General features: G+C 33.0%; 1 protein-coding gene across 4 annotated transcripts in view; it reads right to left on the bottom strand.

The window, feature by feature from the left end:
* The window catches only part of LOC126890547 (protein 5NUC-like), a 175,736-nt gene that overhangs the window by 39,622 nt on the left and 114,631 nt on the right, over positions 1–21,483 (bottom strand). For 2 of the 4 annotated variants that reach the window (XM_050659554.1, XM_050659557.1), the window contains exon 4: positions 7,488–8,481. The exons of the other annotated variants lie outside the window; for them this stretch is intronic. In XM_050659554.1, coding sequence (XP_050515511.1) covers positions 7,598–8,481 — 884 coding nt within the window. In that variant the 3' untranslated portion in view covers positions 7,488–7,597. Of the gene's footprint in view, positions 1–7,487; positions 8,482–21,483 lie in introns of those variants that run through there. 4 annotated transcript variants of the gene reach the window in all.

Raw genomic sequence — 21,483 nt, 5'->3', positions numbered from 1 at the left:
GTCTTTAATTTTGCATATTTTTATATGAATTAAGAAGTACGTAAAATTTCCCCCAGGAAATAGGTATTTTAGCACATACGGCCATATGGTTTTAAAAAATATATCAATTTTCGCACATGATACAGTAAAAATTCATATAAAATAACAGTTTTTTTTATTGATTGTACTTATTTATTACAAATTTTTAGTGTTAACACTTAATCAAAGTCTTGCATATTATAATCTGTCTGTTCGGTTTCTATTGTCGCATTGGTCACGTGTAAATCTGAATAAAACCTATGATAGTGCTCTTGAATAACATTAGCCTTACTTAGTTCCATATTAGCCACCATCCCTCGTTGTCTTTGCCTTATATTAACGGTTCTGAACTTTGTATCCTTGAAGCTTGCCTTAACCTGAAACTTATTTTTAAGTGTCTTCTCCACCTAGCTCATCTTATGTCATTCCAGACGACCTGATTTCCTTCTTCGTCAATGTTATAATTGTTCCCCATTTCCTTACATCGTTTTTTAAAATCCAATATATCCGATGTAGGTATTCATTTCATTAATTTTATAAAGTTCACCTGTTTTTTTTGCTGTTTAAATTACTGTGAACCATTGCGCAGGCACGTAAATTGGTCATATTTTAAAGCCTTTTTTTGTTTCTCAATCAAAGAATGCGCGTTATCTACCGTATTTTGGGAGTGACACGTTATCAAAAATTTGTGGGTAATTTTAGGTATGTTCAATTTCTGTACTGCAGATTGGTAAAGATAGACAATATACTTGTTCTTATTTTGCCCAACAACGCTATTTCATTTGAATCACAATTAGCTATTCGCTCGAACCAAAGACAGAAGTGTCCTGCATTTGTGGTCAAGTAAAAATTGTGAAATTAAAAAATGTTGATAATCTCCTTTTGTAATAAAATAAAGAGACTTCGCCTGAAGGCGTCGGTAGTAATGATTGTAAATCAAAACAAGCAGTGATACAAGTGTTGGATTTTGCAGATTTTAAGTCATTTATTGCTCTTTCCTATTGAGTTCCACTTCTCGAGGGTGAGTATTATAGGCTGTTTCTAATGTCGATTTATCTAGTTAATTTCTGTAACTTTCTCACAGCAAGCAAAAGTATTTTTGGGCTTAAAGAAGTTTATATTAAATTCAGTGTGAAATATGGTCATTATCGTAGCGTAATTTCCGAACACCGAACCTTTTTTTTTGCAAAATTTTATATAATCGCGATGAATATCAGCAAAAATTTTGTCATCGCTGACGAATTATCTGGTAGTTTGTTTCCTTAGGTAGTGAGATTCTACTCTAGGAATGGACTCGATGTAAATCATTATGTATTGTTTCACGACATTGTTGATTATTTTTCCATTCTTATGAGTTCTTCGCTTTTCTTTTGGGATAAACTCATCTGCAGTACGACGTTGTATATCAATTTGTAATAGTCTTGTCGCTTATTTCCAGTGTTGCAATGAAATCTCTGTGCAGCACTCTATGTTTTGTTGCATTCAAAGGATGTTTCCTTAGTAGATATTGCTTTTATTTTACGAGCGTGTGTCACATTTTGCACATATTGCCATATAGATCTGAGGTTTTGTTCCAATTTTAGAACCGTAGAAAAAAGAAGAATCGATTTTTGACAAAAGCCATAGGGATGTATCTTTCTGGTGCCGAACTTAAAATTTTTTGCAGACGCTGCTATATAGCATTAAAAAATAGATTTTTTTTCCTATTAGACTGCATTCCAAGGTCATTTCATGAAAAAATTGCAGATATTGCCATATGGTTTTCAAGGTGGGATATATGGAATCGTAAAATGTTATAACCACTCTATTCTTCTTTATGGTGCCAAAGCTTGGATTGTTAATGTTAACTTAATGAGAAAGCTGGAAGCTTTTGAGGAGATGTGGCATTTTAGGAGATTTTTGAAAATACCATGGACCGATTATATTATGAACGAAATAGTGTTGCACAGAATGGGAAGAGACAGAGAACTTTTGATTACCATCAAAAGGAGAAAAACAACATATTTCGGGCACATACTTAGAAATAATGATAAGTACGAGTTATTACAGCTGATTATGAAAGGTAAAATCGAAGGAAAAAGCGGTCTTGGTAGACGATAAATATCCTGTTTGAAAAACATTCGCGACTGGACCAGGTTAAACACACAAACGCTATAGCCCAGTAAATGAACGGGAAATACGGCGATACCGTGTAATTTTAAGGGGCAGCACCGAATTGCATGAAAATTAGGATTTAGGCTCTACTGACCCTCCACTTCAAAGTTGAATTTGTGTCGTTGGTTGCTTTTTATTTTTTAGGGGAGGAAACAACCCCTATTATAAAAAAATCGTATAATTGTAAATTAAAGCGGGTAATTGATTCAAATCATATTTTAATAAAATGAATGAATGTCAATTAACATGAAATAACATAGTTTAAGATTTTATCACAGTTTAACCCTTAAATTTCACCCCCTAGAATAGTTAGAATTCAAACAAACAATGTAATTGAATACCATGTCGTTACTGATTTGCATTCAAATTTGGATTTAGGTTATACTTACCTTTTATTTCAAAATTTGAATACTGCCGTTAGTTGATTTTAATTTTTTAGGGGTGAAAACTACCCCTATGATAAAAAATCATATAATTGTAAATTCAAGCAATTTGGAATTATCTAATTATACGGTCACATTAAACTTAGATTCCTTTACTGATTAAATTTTTTGCCACATAATTTCTACCGTTATAAAAATTACCCCTTGCGAAGAAATTCGAATAGTTGCATTGTGTATACAGTGTGGGTCAAAGAAAACAGTCCACCTCGATATTTGGCAGTATTTATTAGATTTTAACGAAATGACGAAACAGGTTGATTTTTGACCTAATGGGGACACATTTTTAGGGTACATACATCTGTCATTTGTCAACCCCCTCCCTTCCACTTCCCCCACCCCTTATCTTTAAATAGGGAATAGGACTCGTGTGGTAGCGCATTTGAAAGGTTATTCAACTCTCCATTCAGTAATGTTAACATTAACATAATTACGGAGTTCAATTGCTTGAATTATACATTATAAATTCGATGACTAAAATGATACTGCCAATATTTATGAGTTGCGTGGCTTCGACAACTTTATTGGAAGATAGTCCTTTCCTCTGTAAATCAACTTTAACTTTTGTAGTAAAAATTGTAGTATTTGATCAAAATTCTCGTGTTAGTGATCTCATAATAAGTCACGAGGGAAAAACCAGGAAAATAAACCTTATTATACTAACCCGGCATGGTAAGTATTTGGCCTTACATTTAGTTTACTCTCAAAATTCACTACAAACTCTGATTTTATATGTAAATTATTTTAAAATATAAATGTATCCTCGATATGTTATGGACTTACAACCAAATGACAAAAACTATAGATAAATATCTTTTAAACTATCTCATATAATAGTACAAAATCCTTTATTTTAAAAGAAAAGACATCAAGGAGAATCCAAAAATGCAAAAATATACAGAGTATTCCATTTAAAAAAACATAGGTTTGTGTCACCCTGTCAATACGACTGGCCCTGTATATTTGAAAATATATTTAGGGTATGGTCCTATCTGTGTCCCAACTTTATCTAAATAACTTTTTTCGTATCTCTTACTACAAACGAGTAATTGGACTTCCTCGCACTAATGCCCCATCCTGTATGTGGTTGGTTTTTTACTCATAACTAAGTTACTTTTTAAGATATAAAGTGCTAAAAAAACCAATTTGTAGGTTTTTCTAAGGGCAATAAGAGTACTTAAATATATTTTTTCAATCCCTTATTTTTTAAAAGAGTTTCGAGTTAAAAGGGCTTGAACGAGTTACTAATCACCAGTGTATGCAAATTTTGAATAGCCATATCTTACCCAATCTTTATCTTACATAAAATTAAAAAAACGGAGTGATTATGCGAGTAAAAACTATATTTTTTTACTGTTTGAGATTTTTCGTAACACTAATACTTTTGAAGTTATTTTGAAAATAGTGTAACTTTTCCAAAATAAAAAAAAAAGTTTTTTTAATATAAAACCAATTTTTTTCAAAAATAAGCACTTCCAACCGGTCAAACTTACAGATCATATTAGTAATACATATATAAAGTAGGTAAATGGTAAAGCAGTAACGATTAATTTCATTTGGCATGTTAAATAGGGGGAGATTTTCAAGACTTATATATATATATATATATATATATATATATATATATATATATATATATATATATATATATATATAAAAACGGGTAAACTTTATTTTGAGCGTAACTCGCATAATTTTGATGCTACAAACTTTTATAAAAATAAAAATAAATATATTTTTAGACGATTTAATAGAGTATTTATAAGTTTTCTGCGAAAAGTGCTTCATTTTTTGGTTACTTCAGCTTGAAACATTCGATTCGGAATTTTACGATTAAGAACGAATTTTTCATGATATACAACTTTGCTTCTTCTGGGTTTTTTATAGTCCAAGTGAATACACCATTTTGTTCCTTTTTTTACAGGCTACATTTTTCCTAAGAATATTTTTTTCGATAAAGTACTTACTTTTCTAGTTATTTGTGAAACACTGCCAGAAAACGTGTTTTTTTTTTGTTGAAAAATGCACATTTTCACTCGCAAATAACTCGAAAAGTATTAAAGCAGTTAAAAAACCTTATAGAACAAAAGTTGCTTAGAATTAGTCAATTTATCCATTTTCAGACTTATTTTAAACATATGTTGTTTCACCCCCGAGAAGGGGTAAATTTCACCCCCCAAGTAAAAGCAACCAACGGCACAATTTCAACTTTGAAATATAGGGCAAGTAGAACCTAAATCCAAATTTTCAAGCAAATCCGTCTTGCCCCTGAAAATTACACGCCAAACCGGTCATTTACTGGGCTACTATAAGAAAAGCAGAATATAAAGACGAATCTATCGCGAAGAGTAAGAGAAATGCACATTCAATTCTATGTAGGCAGTCGACCCCCGCTTTATAAAAGTATGTTGGGTACTTTAAAGTAGGCTGTTCGAAATTATACTACTCTCTATTATTTATATATCTCAATATCAGAAACACGACCCGACACAGAGACGACAAAAAGATTGCTCGAAACAGCGGAGATGAAAACCCTTCGAAAAATCGATGGTAAGACTCTATGGGACACAGCTAGAAGTACAGATATACGACGGAGATGCAATATGGATAACATTAATAACTGAGTAAACAACAGAAAAGTATAATGGAATGACCACATAAGCCGAATGACACCAAAGAGGGTAGTCAGGACAGCGAGAGATGGTTCCCCAATAGGAAGACGATCAGTGGGAAGACCACGAAAACGATGGAACGACAACTTACTAGAGGCACATTGAAAAAAGACATGACAAAAGAGTCATGTCTATACAAAAAGAAGAAGAAGAAGAAGAAGAAGAATATTTATATGAACACTACATACACTCATACTGTTGATTTCAACAAAATCGCATAAAAGATATTAAAAAAACGTTGCTTGCGGGATTTTTCAACGGGTCGGATAAAGTAAGCAAAAGGGCCGGATGCGGCCCGCGGGCCGGCTTTTGCTCACCCCTGCTGTATACCGTAGTTTAAAACACAGTGAAGTTCAAAACTTCTAGTGTAAAATGGTATATTTAAAATTTTTATTATAAAAAGTTGAAATTGTCCAAACGGATTGGAATTTCAGAAAATTTTCGGTCTTATCAGACATTCATCAGTGAAAACATCGTTAGCAATGCCACTAACAACTAGATACTTAGTATAGTGTACTAACACTTACATAGTACATATTATGGCAATATTATTACAGATTACATATTTAATTGATAAAATGTTAAAATTGATGCCACATACGGTTGTTGTAAAAATATTTCACTTAAAATAAATATACTGATCCTAAGTCCACACACAGAGTTGAGACATTGTTTCGAGTAGTGGGCCCTCACGGTACTACGGTATCGTTTGACAAAACCGTTGATGATATCAATTCTGCAGTACTGCAGCAGAGAAACCAGTTTCTCTGTGATCAAATTGTACGATCTTGTTGGATGCACCGTCACACACGATCAAAGATTTTGTCAATAAGTCGACAAAATTGAGCGACGCCGCAGTACCGTGAGTGGCCGGCTTTAGTAAAATCTTTCGACCTTTTGTCGCATCAATTTTAACACTGAATTACTTTAATATGTAGTCGAAGGTAATTACACCTTACTAAGTGGTTAGTTTCAATTGCTAACAATGTTTTCATTGATGATGGTTGATAAGACCGAAAACGTTCTGACATTTTAATCCGTCTGAACATTTAAATTTTTTATAATACATTATTTTAAATATATGCCGTTTTACACTAGAAGTTTCTACTTTACAGTTAGTTTTTTTTAATACGTCTCTAATATTGTCAGATCTTTTGAGTAAAATCCTAAAAAAAGTTACACAAAAATGTTTTAAAATTATAAATTCGATTTATTTGGTATTAATAAAAATGTTAACACATACGCAACATAATACCATTTAAGCACCCTATTATTGCCAAAAATATTCTATAATATATACCACAATTCCGTAATATCCAAAATCTAAATGAAGGTTTATCACAAGACTGAAATATACGCACGTACGCAGACGAAAATTTACAGTGATAGAAATGTAGGCGCATCTACATAATGACGAAAGTGTAATGAAATGCTTGAATTAAGAAAAGCAAAAAAGCATTTTTAATGACAACACGTACAATAATCCAAAAAGTATAATAAAATTGTACCTGTGATAAAATACAGCCTCCATATTTATCTGCTCTTTATTTGATTTATAGATCCAAAATAGTACCTATTTTTAAGTATGTTTTGGCTACGAAACACAAGGGTAATAATTGTAAGATTAAGAGATTAAAAATAGAATAATAATGAAAAAAACTAAATGGGATTTAATAGCAAGATTATTGTGAGTTTATAGTATTAGATTATTTCTTATTCAAGAAAGCACACACATACACATAATATAATGCCTTCTAACTACTATTGTCATAAATTGGTCACATTGTTTCTGTACTGAGACGAACAAATAGTCAGAGATTGACGGTTGCGTTCCATCTTATATACCATCGTTTTTTTTTTCTTTTTGCCAGATATGCCAATATCTTTTACATTTTTTACTGTTCACTCGAATTAAGATTCACGACTTATATTATGTAGGTGTATGTATAATTTGTACAAGGGGAATAATAGTGCAGAATATCTAGAAACGACCAAGTAACGAAAATAGGTAAAAAAAGAAGTGGGAAATTAAGTAGGGATGCTTGAAAACAATGTTTACTCTAGATGTGCTTTAGATCCAGGAATCCAAAACTCAATGCATGTATTTCATGCATAAACATGAAGATTAAGAAAAATCTTGTGCTCCTAAGAAGATTAAATTCTTACCAAAACGAAACTGAGTTATTAACTATTAAAAAATCTGTTCGGTCTTTTTCTATTTATTATCACAAATTAATATAAATATTATAAAAGTAGGTAATCTATAAGTATGTAAAGCAAAGTTCTAAAATTTAAGTTTTATACATGTAGATATTAAATAACGCATAAAAACGACACTAATAATATCACAGCTGTTAAACCACAATTATGTCGAAGACCCCCACTACTGGCACTACTAAGGTTATTAGATTTATTTACAAATGTAATCCTTCCCTGAACTTCTGCAAAAACAGGATCATTTCTTTTGAGATACCAAATAAGAGCGTCTACATCTGACACATCCTCATATCTCTTGTCAAATCCTTTTTCTTTGAGAATATAATGACCATCGAAACCATCTGTGAGATAATCGATAGTCACAATAGAATAATTCCTATTTAGTTGTATAGGATCATATTTTGGAATTTTGCAGAAACCACATCTGACGTGAACAGATACTACCCTAGACATCGGCGGCTTCGATCTGTCATAAACAACTTTCAGCCCAGAAACCTGTAAAAATTCACCTCTAGAGGTTTCTCCGTTGCTTCTTATTCCCAGTTCTAGAGTTTTTATTAAGTCGGCTCCACTTAGTTTTAGCGATACTATTTGGTTTCCAAAAGGCAGCGTTTCCAAAATTTCGCCGCGAGTGACAGTTAACTTTGAATCTCTACTTATCGATGCTCTAATGCTTCCTCCGTTCATTAATCCGATTGGATAGTCAGTCCAGCTAATCATGGAATACGCTGCTTTGTACAAAACGTTTGCATCAGCTATTAAGTTACCAAAATTGCACTCCTTTAACCTACAACTATGACCATCGAGAGTTACCTGCAAAGAAGCTACGATTTCTCCATTTATTGCTTCTGTTGATGGTCGATACGATTCTAATTGTTTTAAGATATCTTCGTCTTGTGGTATAGAATTAACAAGAAATTCAGGTTGGCCGGAGTAGGAGAGTACATCCCCCATTTCACTGAATGTCAGATTGAGTATTCCTGCAAAGTAAGGTTAAATTCTAGAAAACTTGTTGACAATTTCTAAATAAAAAACATATAACAATAAGTATCGTTATCTCTAATTAATTTGTCAACAAATCTTTTTGGGGTTGGGATAAATATGGAACAAACTAAATATCAAACAAAAAAGCCGCCATTCATGACACCTTTCATATAAGTACAATGATATAACGCACCTGCTTCACGCCATATTTAGTCTACTTCCGGTTTTACCGGAAATACCCAAAAATTATTTAATTTAAATGGGCCACTCACATTTTTGCAGGGGCAGTGCCTAGCTCGGCCCAAGAAACAGTTTTTTAAAACAGAAACATTTTTTAAAAATGTCTTAACTGGGCGCAAATATTAAAACTGCCCGATATAAAATATTATATTTACCAGCTCGGCTCATGGGATATTCATTGTTAGTACATAATTATAATTTGGCCAAATTTTTACTACAGCATTATGAATAGCCATTTCAAAATCAACGACTACTTCTTGTGGCGAAAATATAAAACTTCTACTAACGCAATATTGATAAATGTTCATAATGCATTGTGTATAAGAATTTTCGCTTTTTTGTCTTTCAATTGACAAAATAGTAACGGAATATAATGACCATTAAAATAGTCGTGAACTGTAAACATTTGTTTAAAAAAACTTACCATTACAGAAATGTACCATCCATATAAATAATTTTCGATTCACATAAAAATTTTAAATTACTATACTAGTGGAGTCAATGAAGGTTTTCACCTCCGATTTCGTTGAACCTCCATCGATTTTCATGAAAATTGGTAAGTGCCAACTTGCGCTTTTACCCTGGGGGGGGGGATGCCACCCCTTCTCGGGGGTGGAAATTATTTCATTAAAAATAATACCACTAATCGATAGAGGGACAAATTATAAGTAAAATTTGTTATATAAAGTTATTTCAATAAATCAATAGTTTTTGAGTTATTAAAGATCAAAAGTTTTGATTTTTCCTGAAAAAAATCCATGTTTTAAAGCAGTTTTTCATAAATAACTCAAAAACCATAAGTTTCTTCAAAAAAGTTGTTATTACCAAAATCGAAGATAATATAAAAATAAATAAGCTCCTTATTCGAAAAATCCTTTATTACATTTACAAAGTGAGTTATATGCAATTGAATGTATATTTTTTTCCGCGAGTACTCAAATCTTAGTATTCAAGCTTAAATAACAGGAAAACGATGCACTTTGTTAAATATAGATATTAAACATTTTAATAAAGTACTTAAAGGTAACTATCAAAAAGCTGTATAAGAAGTCGATAGCATCAAAATTAAGCAAGTTATGATGGAAATAAGAGGACCCTTTCAGATTTTTTAGGGAAGAATGAAAAATGAAACATACGTCATTTCCACAAAAATTAAGGGCCAGTTGTTCGAACGCTAATCAAGAATGATCATTATCAAATAATTAATTACTGTCAATGTCAACTTTGTTTGGGTTGTTAAAAAGTCTGTGGAGTCTATAATCAATTAATATATCAATCATTATTAACATAATTAATAATAAATCTCATAATTGTAATTAATTATGTTTTCAGCAACCCAAACAAAGTTGACATTGACAGTTTTGGTGACAGTAATTAAATATTTGATAATGATCATTGTTGATTAGCGTTCGAACAACCGGCCCTAAAATTTATAGTAACCCATTTAAAACTTTATTTATTTTAACATGAGTAATAACTTCAACAATTTTGACCGGTTTAGAATGCATATTTTTGAAAAAAAAATACGATTAAAAAAAATTAGAATTTTTCAAATTTTCGTGAATTTCATTTTCTTTTGATAATAACTCCAAAAATACTCGATATACTTAAAAAATGGTAGAGAACAAAATTTTAGTTTTAACTTTATTTAAGCTTTTTCTTTTTTTTTAAATTTTTTTACGACAAAAAATAACCGAGATAGAAACATTTAAACCCTAAATTTTACTGCGAGAACCATGTAACCGGGGCCCTTTCACGTTGTATTTAAAAAAAAATAAAGGATTTAGAAAATTATGTTTAATACAGTGTTATAGAACTTTTACTTAGCTTTGTAATGGTTTTTGGATAAATCTCATATTTCAAAATTTAACGGAGTTATTTTAAAAAAACCAATAACATTTTCTTTGAAAAAATTTTATAGCGGAGATTTTGTATGTATACAGGTTGTGGGAAGTACAATTAGTCGTTTGTTGTAGGAGATACGAAAAAAGTTTATTTAGGTGAGATTGGGGCATAGATAATATCAGAATTTAAATACATTTCCAAATATACAGGGCCACCCATATTGACAGGGTGAAACAAAATTATCTTTTGGTTAATGGAACACCCTGTATATTTTTACATTTTTGGATTCTCCTCTATGTTTTATTTCTTAAAATATCAGGTTTTGTGATGTTATACGAAGTAGTTTAAAAGATAATTACGTTTTTATTTTCAAATTTCATAGCAATATTCACCCCCTGTATAATTGTAGTAATTTGACATCAGAAAATCAATTTATGTTCAAGTGATTTTTAATATAATCTATTATTGTTAAAAATTATTAATCTAGCAAAACGTTTAATTTTAGCTAATACAGGGTTGGTCGAAACTGAATGAGTGTTTTCTCAAAGTTTGAGAGTATGAGTTTTCTTAAACGGAGCAGCCTGTAATGCCTATAATGAGCATTGTAATGAAATGCTATTGTATGGCACTTTATTATTTCCCACCTTGCCAGTGAGAACTGAATTTATTTTTGAAATCCCTAACTTTATGTCTTTAATTATTTTAAATATTGTAAACGATTAAAAAACAATCAAATTAAATTGAAATGAATAACCAGTGTATATCTTCCACATTTACTTCATATTTAACGTAACCTGTACCATAACATTGCACAGATTATTATCCCTGTATAGCAACGATATACCATGAATATGAATTCATACTTGAGAAATGTCCTATATCCAGTCTCACAAAAAAAGGGATTCCTCAAACATAATATCTATGCAGACAAAATCAGCCAAAGTGATTTGCGATATCTAATTAAAGGCCCTACCAAGTTGGTTTTGTTGAATATAGCATGGAAGCATGACGATACTTTAGTGATAAGCGTATTTTTCGTAGTAGCTATAGTATGTTGTTTTATATTATGTATTACCTATATTAAATTAGTTTTAGTATGTTTCGTTTATCTAAAAAAATGTAAAACAAACAAAAATTCTGTTTTTCTTGTAGTTGTTTTTTCGTATAGATATTGTTTTATATTGTAGTAAATTGAATTTAGTTTTAGTATGTTCCGTTTGTTTGTAGAATTATATTTAATTAGATTTGCTTTAATTACTAAAATAAATAAATTTTCAATTATATTTTATGTATTTGTGGAAAAGGAAACCTAGCATTAGCGGCCACATTTCTATAACGGCCAATTGTTTTCTATTTTTAGTGGCCGTTATTGTCAGGTTTTACTGTACCAATAATATTTTATTAAATTATGAAATATTATTTAAATAAAAAATTTATAAACTTGATAAAAGAAAGTTTGCTTAGAATTTACTCCTCTATCTAATTATGGGGTTATTTTTAATAAAATAGTGTTCACCCGTGAGAAGGGGTAACATCCACCCCCAGGATAAAAGCGCAAGTTGGTACCACATCATTTTTGTTTCTTGAGGTATCCTCTAACTACTTACCAATTTTCATGAAAATTGATGAAGGTTCAACGAAATCAGGGGTGAAAACCTTCAGTGACTGCCTTTTTGGAAATATAAAAGATTAATTTTTTTCGTGATTGTCGAATTGCTAATTTTCTGATTTTTGGTTGCTATAAGGTTTAAAAAATTAATAAAAATTATAAATCATGCACATAAATGTAAAAAAATATTTATTTTAGTTAATTAAACGAGATTGCTTGAGCCAGAATGCTGAAATCTGCATTTTTATCATTAAAAAAAAGGTGGATTTCACCCCTAAAATGCAGAAAGCGCAACTTGGTGCCATATCACTTTTGTTTTTTGAAGTATCCTCTAACTAATCAACAATTTTCATGAAAATCGATGAAGGTTCAAAGAAATCGTGGGTGAAAACATTCAGTGACTACACTTTCAGAAATATAGAAGAATAAAGGTTTTCGTGATTTTCGACTTGTTAATTTTCGGATTTTTGGTTGCTATAAGGTATGAAAAATTAAAAAAAAATGTAATTTATGCAAATAAATATAAAAAAAATATTTATTTTTCTTAATTAAACGAGATTACTTGCGCCATAATGCGGAAATCTGCATTTTTTACAATTTAAAAAGTAGGTGTGTATTACACCCCTAAAATGCAAAAGCGCAAGTTGATGCTATATATCTTTTATTGCTTGAGGTATCCTCTAACTACTTACCGATTTTCATGAAAATCGATGAAGGTTCAACAAAATAGGAAGTGAAAACTTACAGTGACTGCACTTTCAGAAATCTAAAAAATAATTTTTAAAAAAGGGGTGTATTTCACCCCTAAAATGCAAAAAGCGCAAGTTGGCACTATGTCACCTTTGTTCCTTGAGGTATCCTTTAACCACTCACCAATTTTTATGAAAATCGATGGAGGTTCAACGAAATCTGAGGTAATAACTCATATCCACCTTCATTGACTCCACTATACTGGCACATAAAAATATCACTAAATTTTCGATCGAGTCATTCACTAATAAAAAGTTTTCCCCTCTATAACGTTCACACACTAATGACAATAATTTTCCTTTTTGACTAAACATTTCACTTATACTGAGCTTTAAATATGTCATTATGCTCTATTTTGTCTGGATACTGAACTAGTAGTTAATTGAAAGATAAATTGATTAATCTAATAGGTGTCGAGAGAGTAACATCGTTCTGTATTTTGTCGTGCTTTGTAAAACATAGTGCAAAAATAGTGACATTAGAGTGTGGGGGTTTTTAAAATGTACCTGGGGTGTCATAAAGGACTAAAGGATTATAGTGGGCCGAGATGGGAATACTTCTTTTGCAGATTTTTAAGGAACTTGTTATTTCCATTCATAAATACCGTTTGTCAAAAAAATTGTTCTTCTTCTTGTAGTGCCTATCCGTTTCGGATGTTGGTGATCATAATGACAATCTGTACTTTCCATACTGCTGCTCTGAAAAGATTTGTGGTTGTTAAACCACGTACGAAGATTTTTCAACCAGGAAATCCTTCGAATTCCTTTTCCTCGTTTTTCTTTTACTTTTTCCTTAAGATTAGTTGCAGCAGTCCACATCTCTCTCTGTTCTTCATCATGTAATCGAGGTATTCGTTTTTATCAATTTTTATTGTGGTCAACAGCTGCTCTTTTTCTTTTCGTATTCTCGACCAAAGCAAAACAACAACAAGATAGCCTTAAAAGGATAACAACGAAAGAAAGGAACAAGATAATCAAGAAATGGATCAAATAAACGAAATGTTGAAAGAATTGGGTAGAGATATTAAGAATGACATAATTGAGTTAAAAGCAGAAATGAAGGAGGAAAATAAAGAGGCTAGGAGCAAAATAAAAGAACTAACAGAAGAATTAAAACAAAACAATGAAGCAATAAAAATTTTAAAACTAGAAATAAAAAAAATGAAAAGTGAATGGACAAGGGAGAAACAAGAATTGAAAGAAGAAATTGAAATGTTTAAGTCAGAAAATAATAAGTAAAAGAAGATAAAAATAAACTCAAAAGAATAACAGGAAAACTGGATAAAGAAAAAAGGAAACATAATTTAGTCATTAGTGGACTAATAATAAACACTGAAGATACAATGACACTAAAACGAGGAATAAAAAAGATGATAGGAGAGCATCTAGGAGTCAATATTGACATTAAAAGAGCACAAAAAATTAGCCAAAAAACATGTTTAATAGAATTAGAAAATGGAGACGAAAAACAGACATCCTACGAAACAAAAGTAAACTAAAGAGTGTTGGACCCGAAAAAATATGGATAACAGAGGACTATACAAAAGAAGAGAAAGAGGATATGAAAACTATAAGGGACAAAGCAAGATAGATGAGAAATAACGGCAAAATGGTAAAAATAGGATACAATAAAATTATAGTGGACGGTAACCAGTAAGGATGGGACTATAAAGAAGAAAATTTATTGGAACTAGAACTAGGGGGTTCAAAAAACGAGTAGAGGGAAAAAGAACAAAAGTAGAGGTCAAACCAGAAAAAGAAAATTCCACAAGTACAATAGACAATATTCTTCTTCTTCTTGTAGTGCCTATCCGTTTCGGATGTTGGCGACCATCATGGCAATCTGTACTTTGCATACTGCTGCTCTGAAAAGATTTGTAACGGTTGTGTTGAACCACGTACGTAGATTTTTCAGCCAGGAAATCCTTCGCCTTCCTGATCCTCGCTTTCCCTCTACTTTTCCCTGCAAGACCAGTTGCAGCAGTCCATATCTTTCACTGTTCCTCATGATGTGACCGAGGTATTCGATTTTGGCTGTTTTTATTTTGATTAACAGCTCTTTTTCTTTTTGCATTCTCAGCAAAACACCCTCATTAGTAATGTGGTCGGTATAAGATGTCTTCAGGATTCGACGATAAAGCCACATCTCAAAAGCCTCAATTTTCTTGCAGGTGGCGTCTGTGAGAGTCCACGACTCAACTCCGTACAACAGTATAGGAAAGATATAACATCGTAGTAATCTGACTTTTATGGGTATTGACAAATCATGACATTTGAATAATTTTGCCATTTTTTGAAATGCAGATCTTGCTTTCTCTATCCTACATTTGATTTCTATAGAATGGTCCCAATTTTCATTGACGTTCGTACCAAGGTAGGTGTATGTTTTTACTCTTTCTATTTGTTGACCATTCACACTGATTCGTCCATATTGCTGTTCATTCTTAGAGATCATCATACATTTTGTTTTCTTAGTGTTTAGTGAAAGTCCGTATCTCTGACTGACTTCTGCGATTCTGTTCAATAACCCTTGGAGGGCTTCAGAACTGTTAGCGAATACCACAGTGTCGTCTGCGTATCTTATGTTATTGATACATTCTCCGTTAATTGGAATTCCGGCTTCAACATCATCCACTGCTTCTTGAAAGATTTCCTCAGAGTAGATGTTAAACAGCACTTGGGATAGTATACATCCCTGACGGGCCACACGTTTGATTTTGTTATCATCGGATTCTCCTGCCTCTGTCCGGATAGATGATGTTTGATTCCAGTACAGATTGCTGATAATCCTTAAATCAGAGGTGTTTATTCCAATATTGGTTAACATCTCCATCAGCTTGTCGTGCTTTACTGTATCGAACGCTTTATGGTAATCAATGAAACATGCATAAATATCGAAATTTACGTCTCTACGTCGTTGAAACAGCACTTGTATACTAAATAGAGCCTCTCTTGTACCCACTGCATTTCAAAAACCAAACTGCGCTCGGCTGATTTTTTCTTCGCACCGTCTATATATTCTTTGATGTATAATTTTTAGAAATAGTTTTAAAATATGGCTCATTAAGCTGATGGTTCGGAAATCACTGCAGGATGCGGACTTTGTTTTCTTTGGTAAAGCAAGACAATATTAATGAAAATATAGACTCCATTAGTGATAAGATAAGATTAGTTTTAAGAATAGGGTTAAAATCAATAATAATATTAGATATAAGATTGGTGGCGTGTATATTGGTAATATAGCTAGATGTATCTGTAGTGGTAGTAATAACGTCAATAGTGGCAATAGGAACAATGATAAAAATTATTGCGGTAATGAGGGTAATAATGGCGGTAACATGGATAAAGATAAAATGAGAAAAATATAAAGAAAAATAATAATCATGCGGTTAAGGATGAAAATGATATCGATGTTGATAATGGGAATAATGGCAATAAGACAGACGATGATAATAATGAAAATAAATATAGTAACAAAAATGGTAATGATGGAAAGGAGGAAGATAATGTAAAGGTAGTAATGATGACTGTAATAACTTATCAGGTACGGAGAGGATAAAACAAAATATGAGAATGGGAACCTGAAATATAACATCACTAACGGGAAAAGAGGTGGAACGAATGGAAGAACTGGATGAATATCAACTAAAAATTCTAGGACTAAGTGAAGCTAAGTAATAAATACACACTTTATTACTCAGGAGAAAGAACGGAAAGCAGCGAAAAGAAGGGGCAGTAATAATAATCTAGATAACCTAAAAGTAATCAAGATTAAGACCGTCAACTCAAGAATAATAATATTAAGAATACAATTAGATGTAAAAATCAACATCATTCAAATTTACGGACTAGTAGAAGGTACACCAGAAGAAAAAATGATAGAATTCTACAGAAAATTGCAAGATGAATTGGATGAGGCAGGAGAGGATTACGAACCCGTAATAATAATGGGGGACTGGAACGCCAGAATTAATAAGGATGTTAGGAGGAATGGGAAACATGGACAAATATGGAGAAGAAGTATTAAACAGAAATGGAAACACAGTGATAGAATTCTGTAGAAAGAATAATTTAAAAATAGAAAATACATACTGGAACCAAAAAATGGAAGACAAATATACATTCGTGGCAGAGGAACGAAATGCTAAAAGCCTGAGAGACTATATTGTCTACTCCAAACATTTAACAAAAACAATACAAAAAATTGAAACTAAAACGGAAACTGAAAGAGGATCCAACCTCAAGATGGTAGTAGACGATTGTATAGTTAGTACAATAAGTGAAGAAGGAATACAAGAGTATAAGAAAATATCAATATATAAAATAAAAAATACAGAAATCAAACAAAAATATGGAAAAGACACAGATACAGAATTTGATAAAATAGCGGAGGAACAACAAAGGAGGACAATGAAAGAAAAATGGAAAGCTTTTAAAGAAATTATACTGAAGACAGCGTTAGAGGCATGTGGAAAAATAGTAATGAATAAACAGGAAAAGAACAGAATGGTGTAACTCTAATGTAAAAGAAAAGATCAAAGAAAAGAAAACAGCATGAAAAAATATTCTAAAACAAAAAAACAATCCGACAGAGAAAACTATATAGAAAAGGGAAAAATAGCGAAAGCAGCGGTGAAAGAAGCGAAAAAAGAAAGTTGAAGAAAATCTGGAGAAGATATAAAACGAAAAATACGTAGTAAACAATAAATCGTTTTGGACTAGGATAAGAAAATTACGAACAAGTAAGAAAAAAGAAATCAGAGCAATAAAGACAAAGTAAATAAATTAAGGACAGATACGCTGGAAAATTTGGAAACATGGAAGGAACACTATGAAGCAAAATTTGGAAGTACACCGCACGAAAGGCTGGGAGAAACACATGACATGGAGGAACAATTAAAAGAGATTTTAAGAGAAGAACTGGTAGAAGCGATACGAAAATTGAAGATAGATAAATATCCAGGGGAGGATGAAATTGCACCAGAAATGATCAAATACTTAGGAGGGAAAGGGAAAGACTGGCTGTGGACAATATGCAAAGATGCATAGAAGGAAGAAAGGATCCCAAAAGATTGGGAAAACAATTTAATACTACCAATACATAAGAAGGGCGAGGAAACTCTTTATGACAACTATAGAGCAATCTGCCTAGCTGAAGTAAAATATACACAAAACTATTGGAAAAAAGAACTAGAGAATATGTAGAACTAAATCTGGAAGAAGAACAAGGAGCATTCAGACCTGGAAGACAGACTAATGACAGCATATTCAATTTAAGAAGTCTGATAGAGAGAAAAATAGAAGAAGGAGAAGAGTTGTTCCTAACATTTATAGACTTGAAAGCTGCCTTCGATTCAATAAATAGAGAGAAGATCTAGAAATGCTTAAAGGACTTGGAAGTACCCACAGAATTAATCAAGATTATCAAAATTACATAATATTATGACGTAGTGAATAGTGAAAGCCAAAGTACAAATTGGAGGTCAGCGGTCAGAAGAGTTTCTAATGGACAAAGGACTAAAACAAGGTGACAGTCTCAGCCCCTTACTCTTTGTAATAATAATGGACCGAATAATAAAAAATATCGGAGCAAGGAGACAAAAAGTTAACACCATAACCGGCTACAGAAATTTGGAACTAGTAAAAATAAATAGTACCTATACTATACGCACATGATATAGTGCTTATAGCCCATAATGAAAATAAAATGCAGAAAAACCTTAATATGTGGACTAAAGAAATTGAAATGATGGAAATGAAAATAAACATAGACAAAACCAAAACAACCAAAACAATGATAATAAATAACAAGGAGGACCTAAACAACAGAGAGATAAAATGCAATCAGATAACATTAGAAAAAGTATCAACCTATGAATACCTAAGGAGTGTAATAACTGACGACGGGAAAATAGACGCTGAGACTGGCTGAAATAGCAAGCAGAGGAAACAAATCGACACGAATATTTTATGCATTAAATAAACCCATACTAGGGCATAAATACATAAAAATGGAAGTGAAAAGGAAGATTCATAATACAATAACAAGACCAGTAATAACCTATGCAAGTGAAAATTGGACAATATAGAAGAAACATGAGACAAAATTAGAAGCCATGGCGAAACACTTAAAAGAGATCGCAGGAAAATCAAAATGGGATAAAATAAGAAATGAAGAAATATGAAGAAGAACGGAAATAGAGCCAATATTATATCACATCCAAAATAAACATTTAGAATGGTATGGACATCTGATAAGAATGAAACCAGAAAGGATGCCCAGGAAAATTCTGGAAATGAAAAATACGATAAAAATGAGAAGAGGGCGTCCCCGAAAGAATTGGAGGGATCAAATAGAGGACATAGGAAATACACGAGGGAAAACGAAAGAAGAAATGAAACGCCAAGCCAAAAACAGAAAATCGTGGAAAAATGGGTGAAAGAAACAACGGACCATAACCCGACGCCGTAGTAGGCATAAGGAAAAAGAAAAGAAGAAGAAGAAGAAATGGCGATCTTGATTTCTGTATCCTACATTTGATTTCTAGGGAATGGTTTCAATTTTCATTGACGTTCGTATTAAGATAGATGTATGTTTTTACTGTTTCTATTTGTTGACCGTTCACACCGATTCGGCCAAATTGGTGTTCCTTCTTAGAGATCATCATACGTTTTGTTTTCTTTTAGTAAAAGTCCATATCTCTGACTTACTTCTGTGATTCTATTCATTAACTCCTGGAGGGCTTCAGAACTGTCAGCGAACACCACCGTATGCATCTAAACATTCCGTATATGTATTTGGAACCTAGGAGTTTTCTATTGGTTCGTTGCAGCACGCGGTCATATTTTAACCAATAGGCGGCGAGGTCCCAAACGCATATACGGAATGTTATTCGGTTCCAAATTCATATACGGTATGTTAAATATTCGTATAACAAAAAGATGATTTTTATTAAAGCCAATTAAAATGAGACTGGTTTTTAATAGTATATAATGCAACGAGCATTTTATGATGGTCATTATGAAGCGAGTATAAGGGATACGAAACGAGCCGCCTAGCGGCGAGTTTCGTATAGAGTACGAGATTCATAATGATAATTAAATGCAAGTTGTTTACACGATTTGTTCTATAATCATTCACAAAAAAATATATTCAAATTTATTAATTTTGTAACGCAAACAAATTAAGTAGTTTGTCAGTCTGACAGTTTGTTTACATATTGAGAACTGTCAAAGAGTATGTATTTGATTCGCCATTGGTTACTGCGCGTGTGCCACCTTTATCGCAAATGTCATATCGCGATTCTATTGATTAAAAATCTGTATCCTAATGAAAATATGTATCATAATGAAGTAATTAGTAGTTCGGTGCCGACCACCGGACTAGTAACACGCGTACGAGCGGAGCGGAGCAGCAGCAGCGAAGGAAGCCAACGAGAAGTGGGGATAGCTTGGCTGTGGACTTTTCAGTCCAGTCTTGAATGTAAGCAAGACAGCAGTTGAGCGTTTTCACTCTCTGAGGCGAGAAGGAGAGGCAAAGGCCGATCGACTGGATGTGGTGAAACTTAGGGAATTTTATTTTATTGGATTCTCTGAGACGCCACAGCTAGAGATCGGCTAGCGGAAAAAGAAATAGCGGGCTCGACGTGAGCCCGCTACGGGATATCTATTGTGCCTCCGTAAGGGATGGGTGTAATTTAAAACATTGCACCTCGACACTGCAAGGTGTAGTTTTCTAGAATTCTACATCGTGCAGCCCCGGCCCCTAGGTCAGTAGATTGAGAAACGCAAGAGGAACCCGTACCTAGTTCTGTATGGGTACGTGAACAACCGCGCTTGGTGCAGGGAGCCAACCCTGAAGTCGAGCTGGCGTCGGGCCAGTCGGCAGAAAAAAAAGGCTTTGTCAAAATTGGGACCGTTCGCCCCCAACCCCAGACGATTTATCGAGCTAGGTCTCGATCACAGCCCCGTTCCATGGCGCATTCCCTGCCAATCTATGATGGCTCACGAAAAGTGGGCCAAAACCTGTTTCAGGAACTAAGCTCCGACACCGAGGGTTACTCATCCGTGGATGATAGAAACGAGAAAGATGGTTTTAAACTCCCTAGGAGCGAGAGGAAAAAGAAGAAAGAGGAGAACAAGAAAAGCGAAGAAGAAACGAAGAAAGACAGGGAAAATCCAGAGGTAGAGCCCATGGTAGAAGACGAGGCAGAGCAGGCAAACAGAGGTACTACCAAAAGAGCCAAAGAGAGTGACAGCGAAGAAAAAGAAGCCATGAAAGAGAAGATAAAAAAGAAGAATGAAAAAGAAGACATGGCAGCCATGATAGAGCTGCTAAATAAGATGACGGCAGATAAAGAAGTAGAAATCCAGCGACTCATAACCGAAAACGACCGACTGAGAGAAGAACTGATGAAAATGGCAAAAAGGATGGACGACATGGTGAACGAGCAGAAAAAAACTACAAAACTCCTTGAGCAGTTACAACAGACAAACCAGCCTAATCCGAAGCCAGCCTCCGAAGCCAAACAGCCATTCCCTGAAGCCAAAAAGTC

This window comes from Diabrotica virgifera, chromosome 8, assembly GCF_917563875.1.
Source record: "Diabrotica virgifera virgifera chromosome 8, PGI_DIABVI_V3a".
Taxonomy (NCBI): Eukaryota; Metazoa; Arthropoda; class Insecta; order Coleoptera; family Chrysomelidae; genus Diabrotica; species Diabrotica virgifera.
This window is presented reverse-complemented; position numbering and strand designations above follow the sequence as displayed.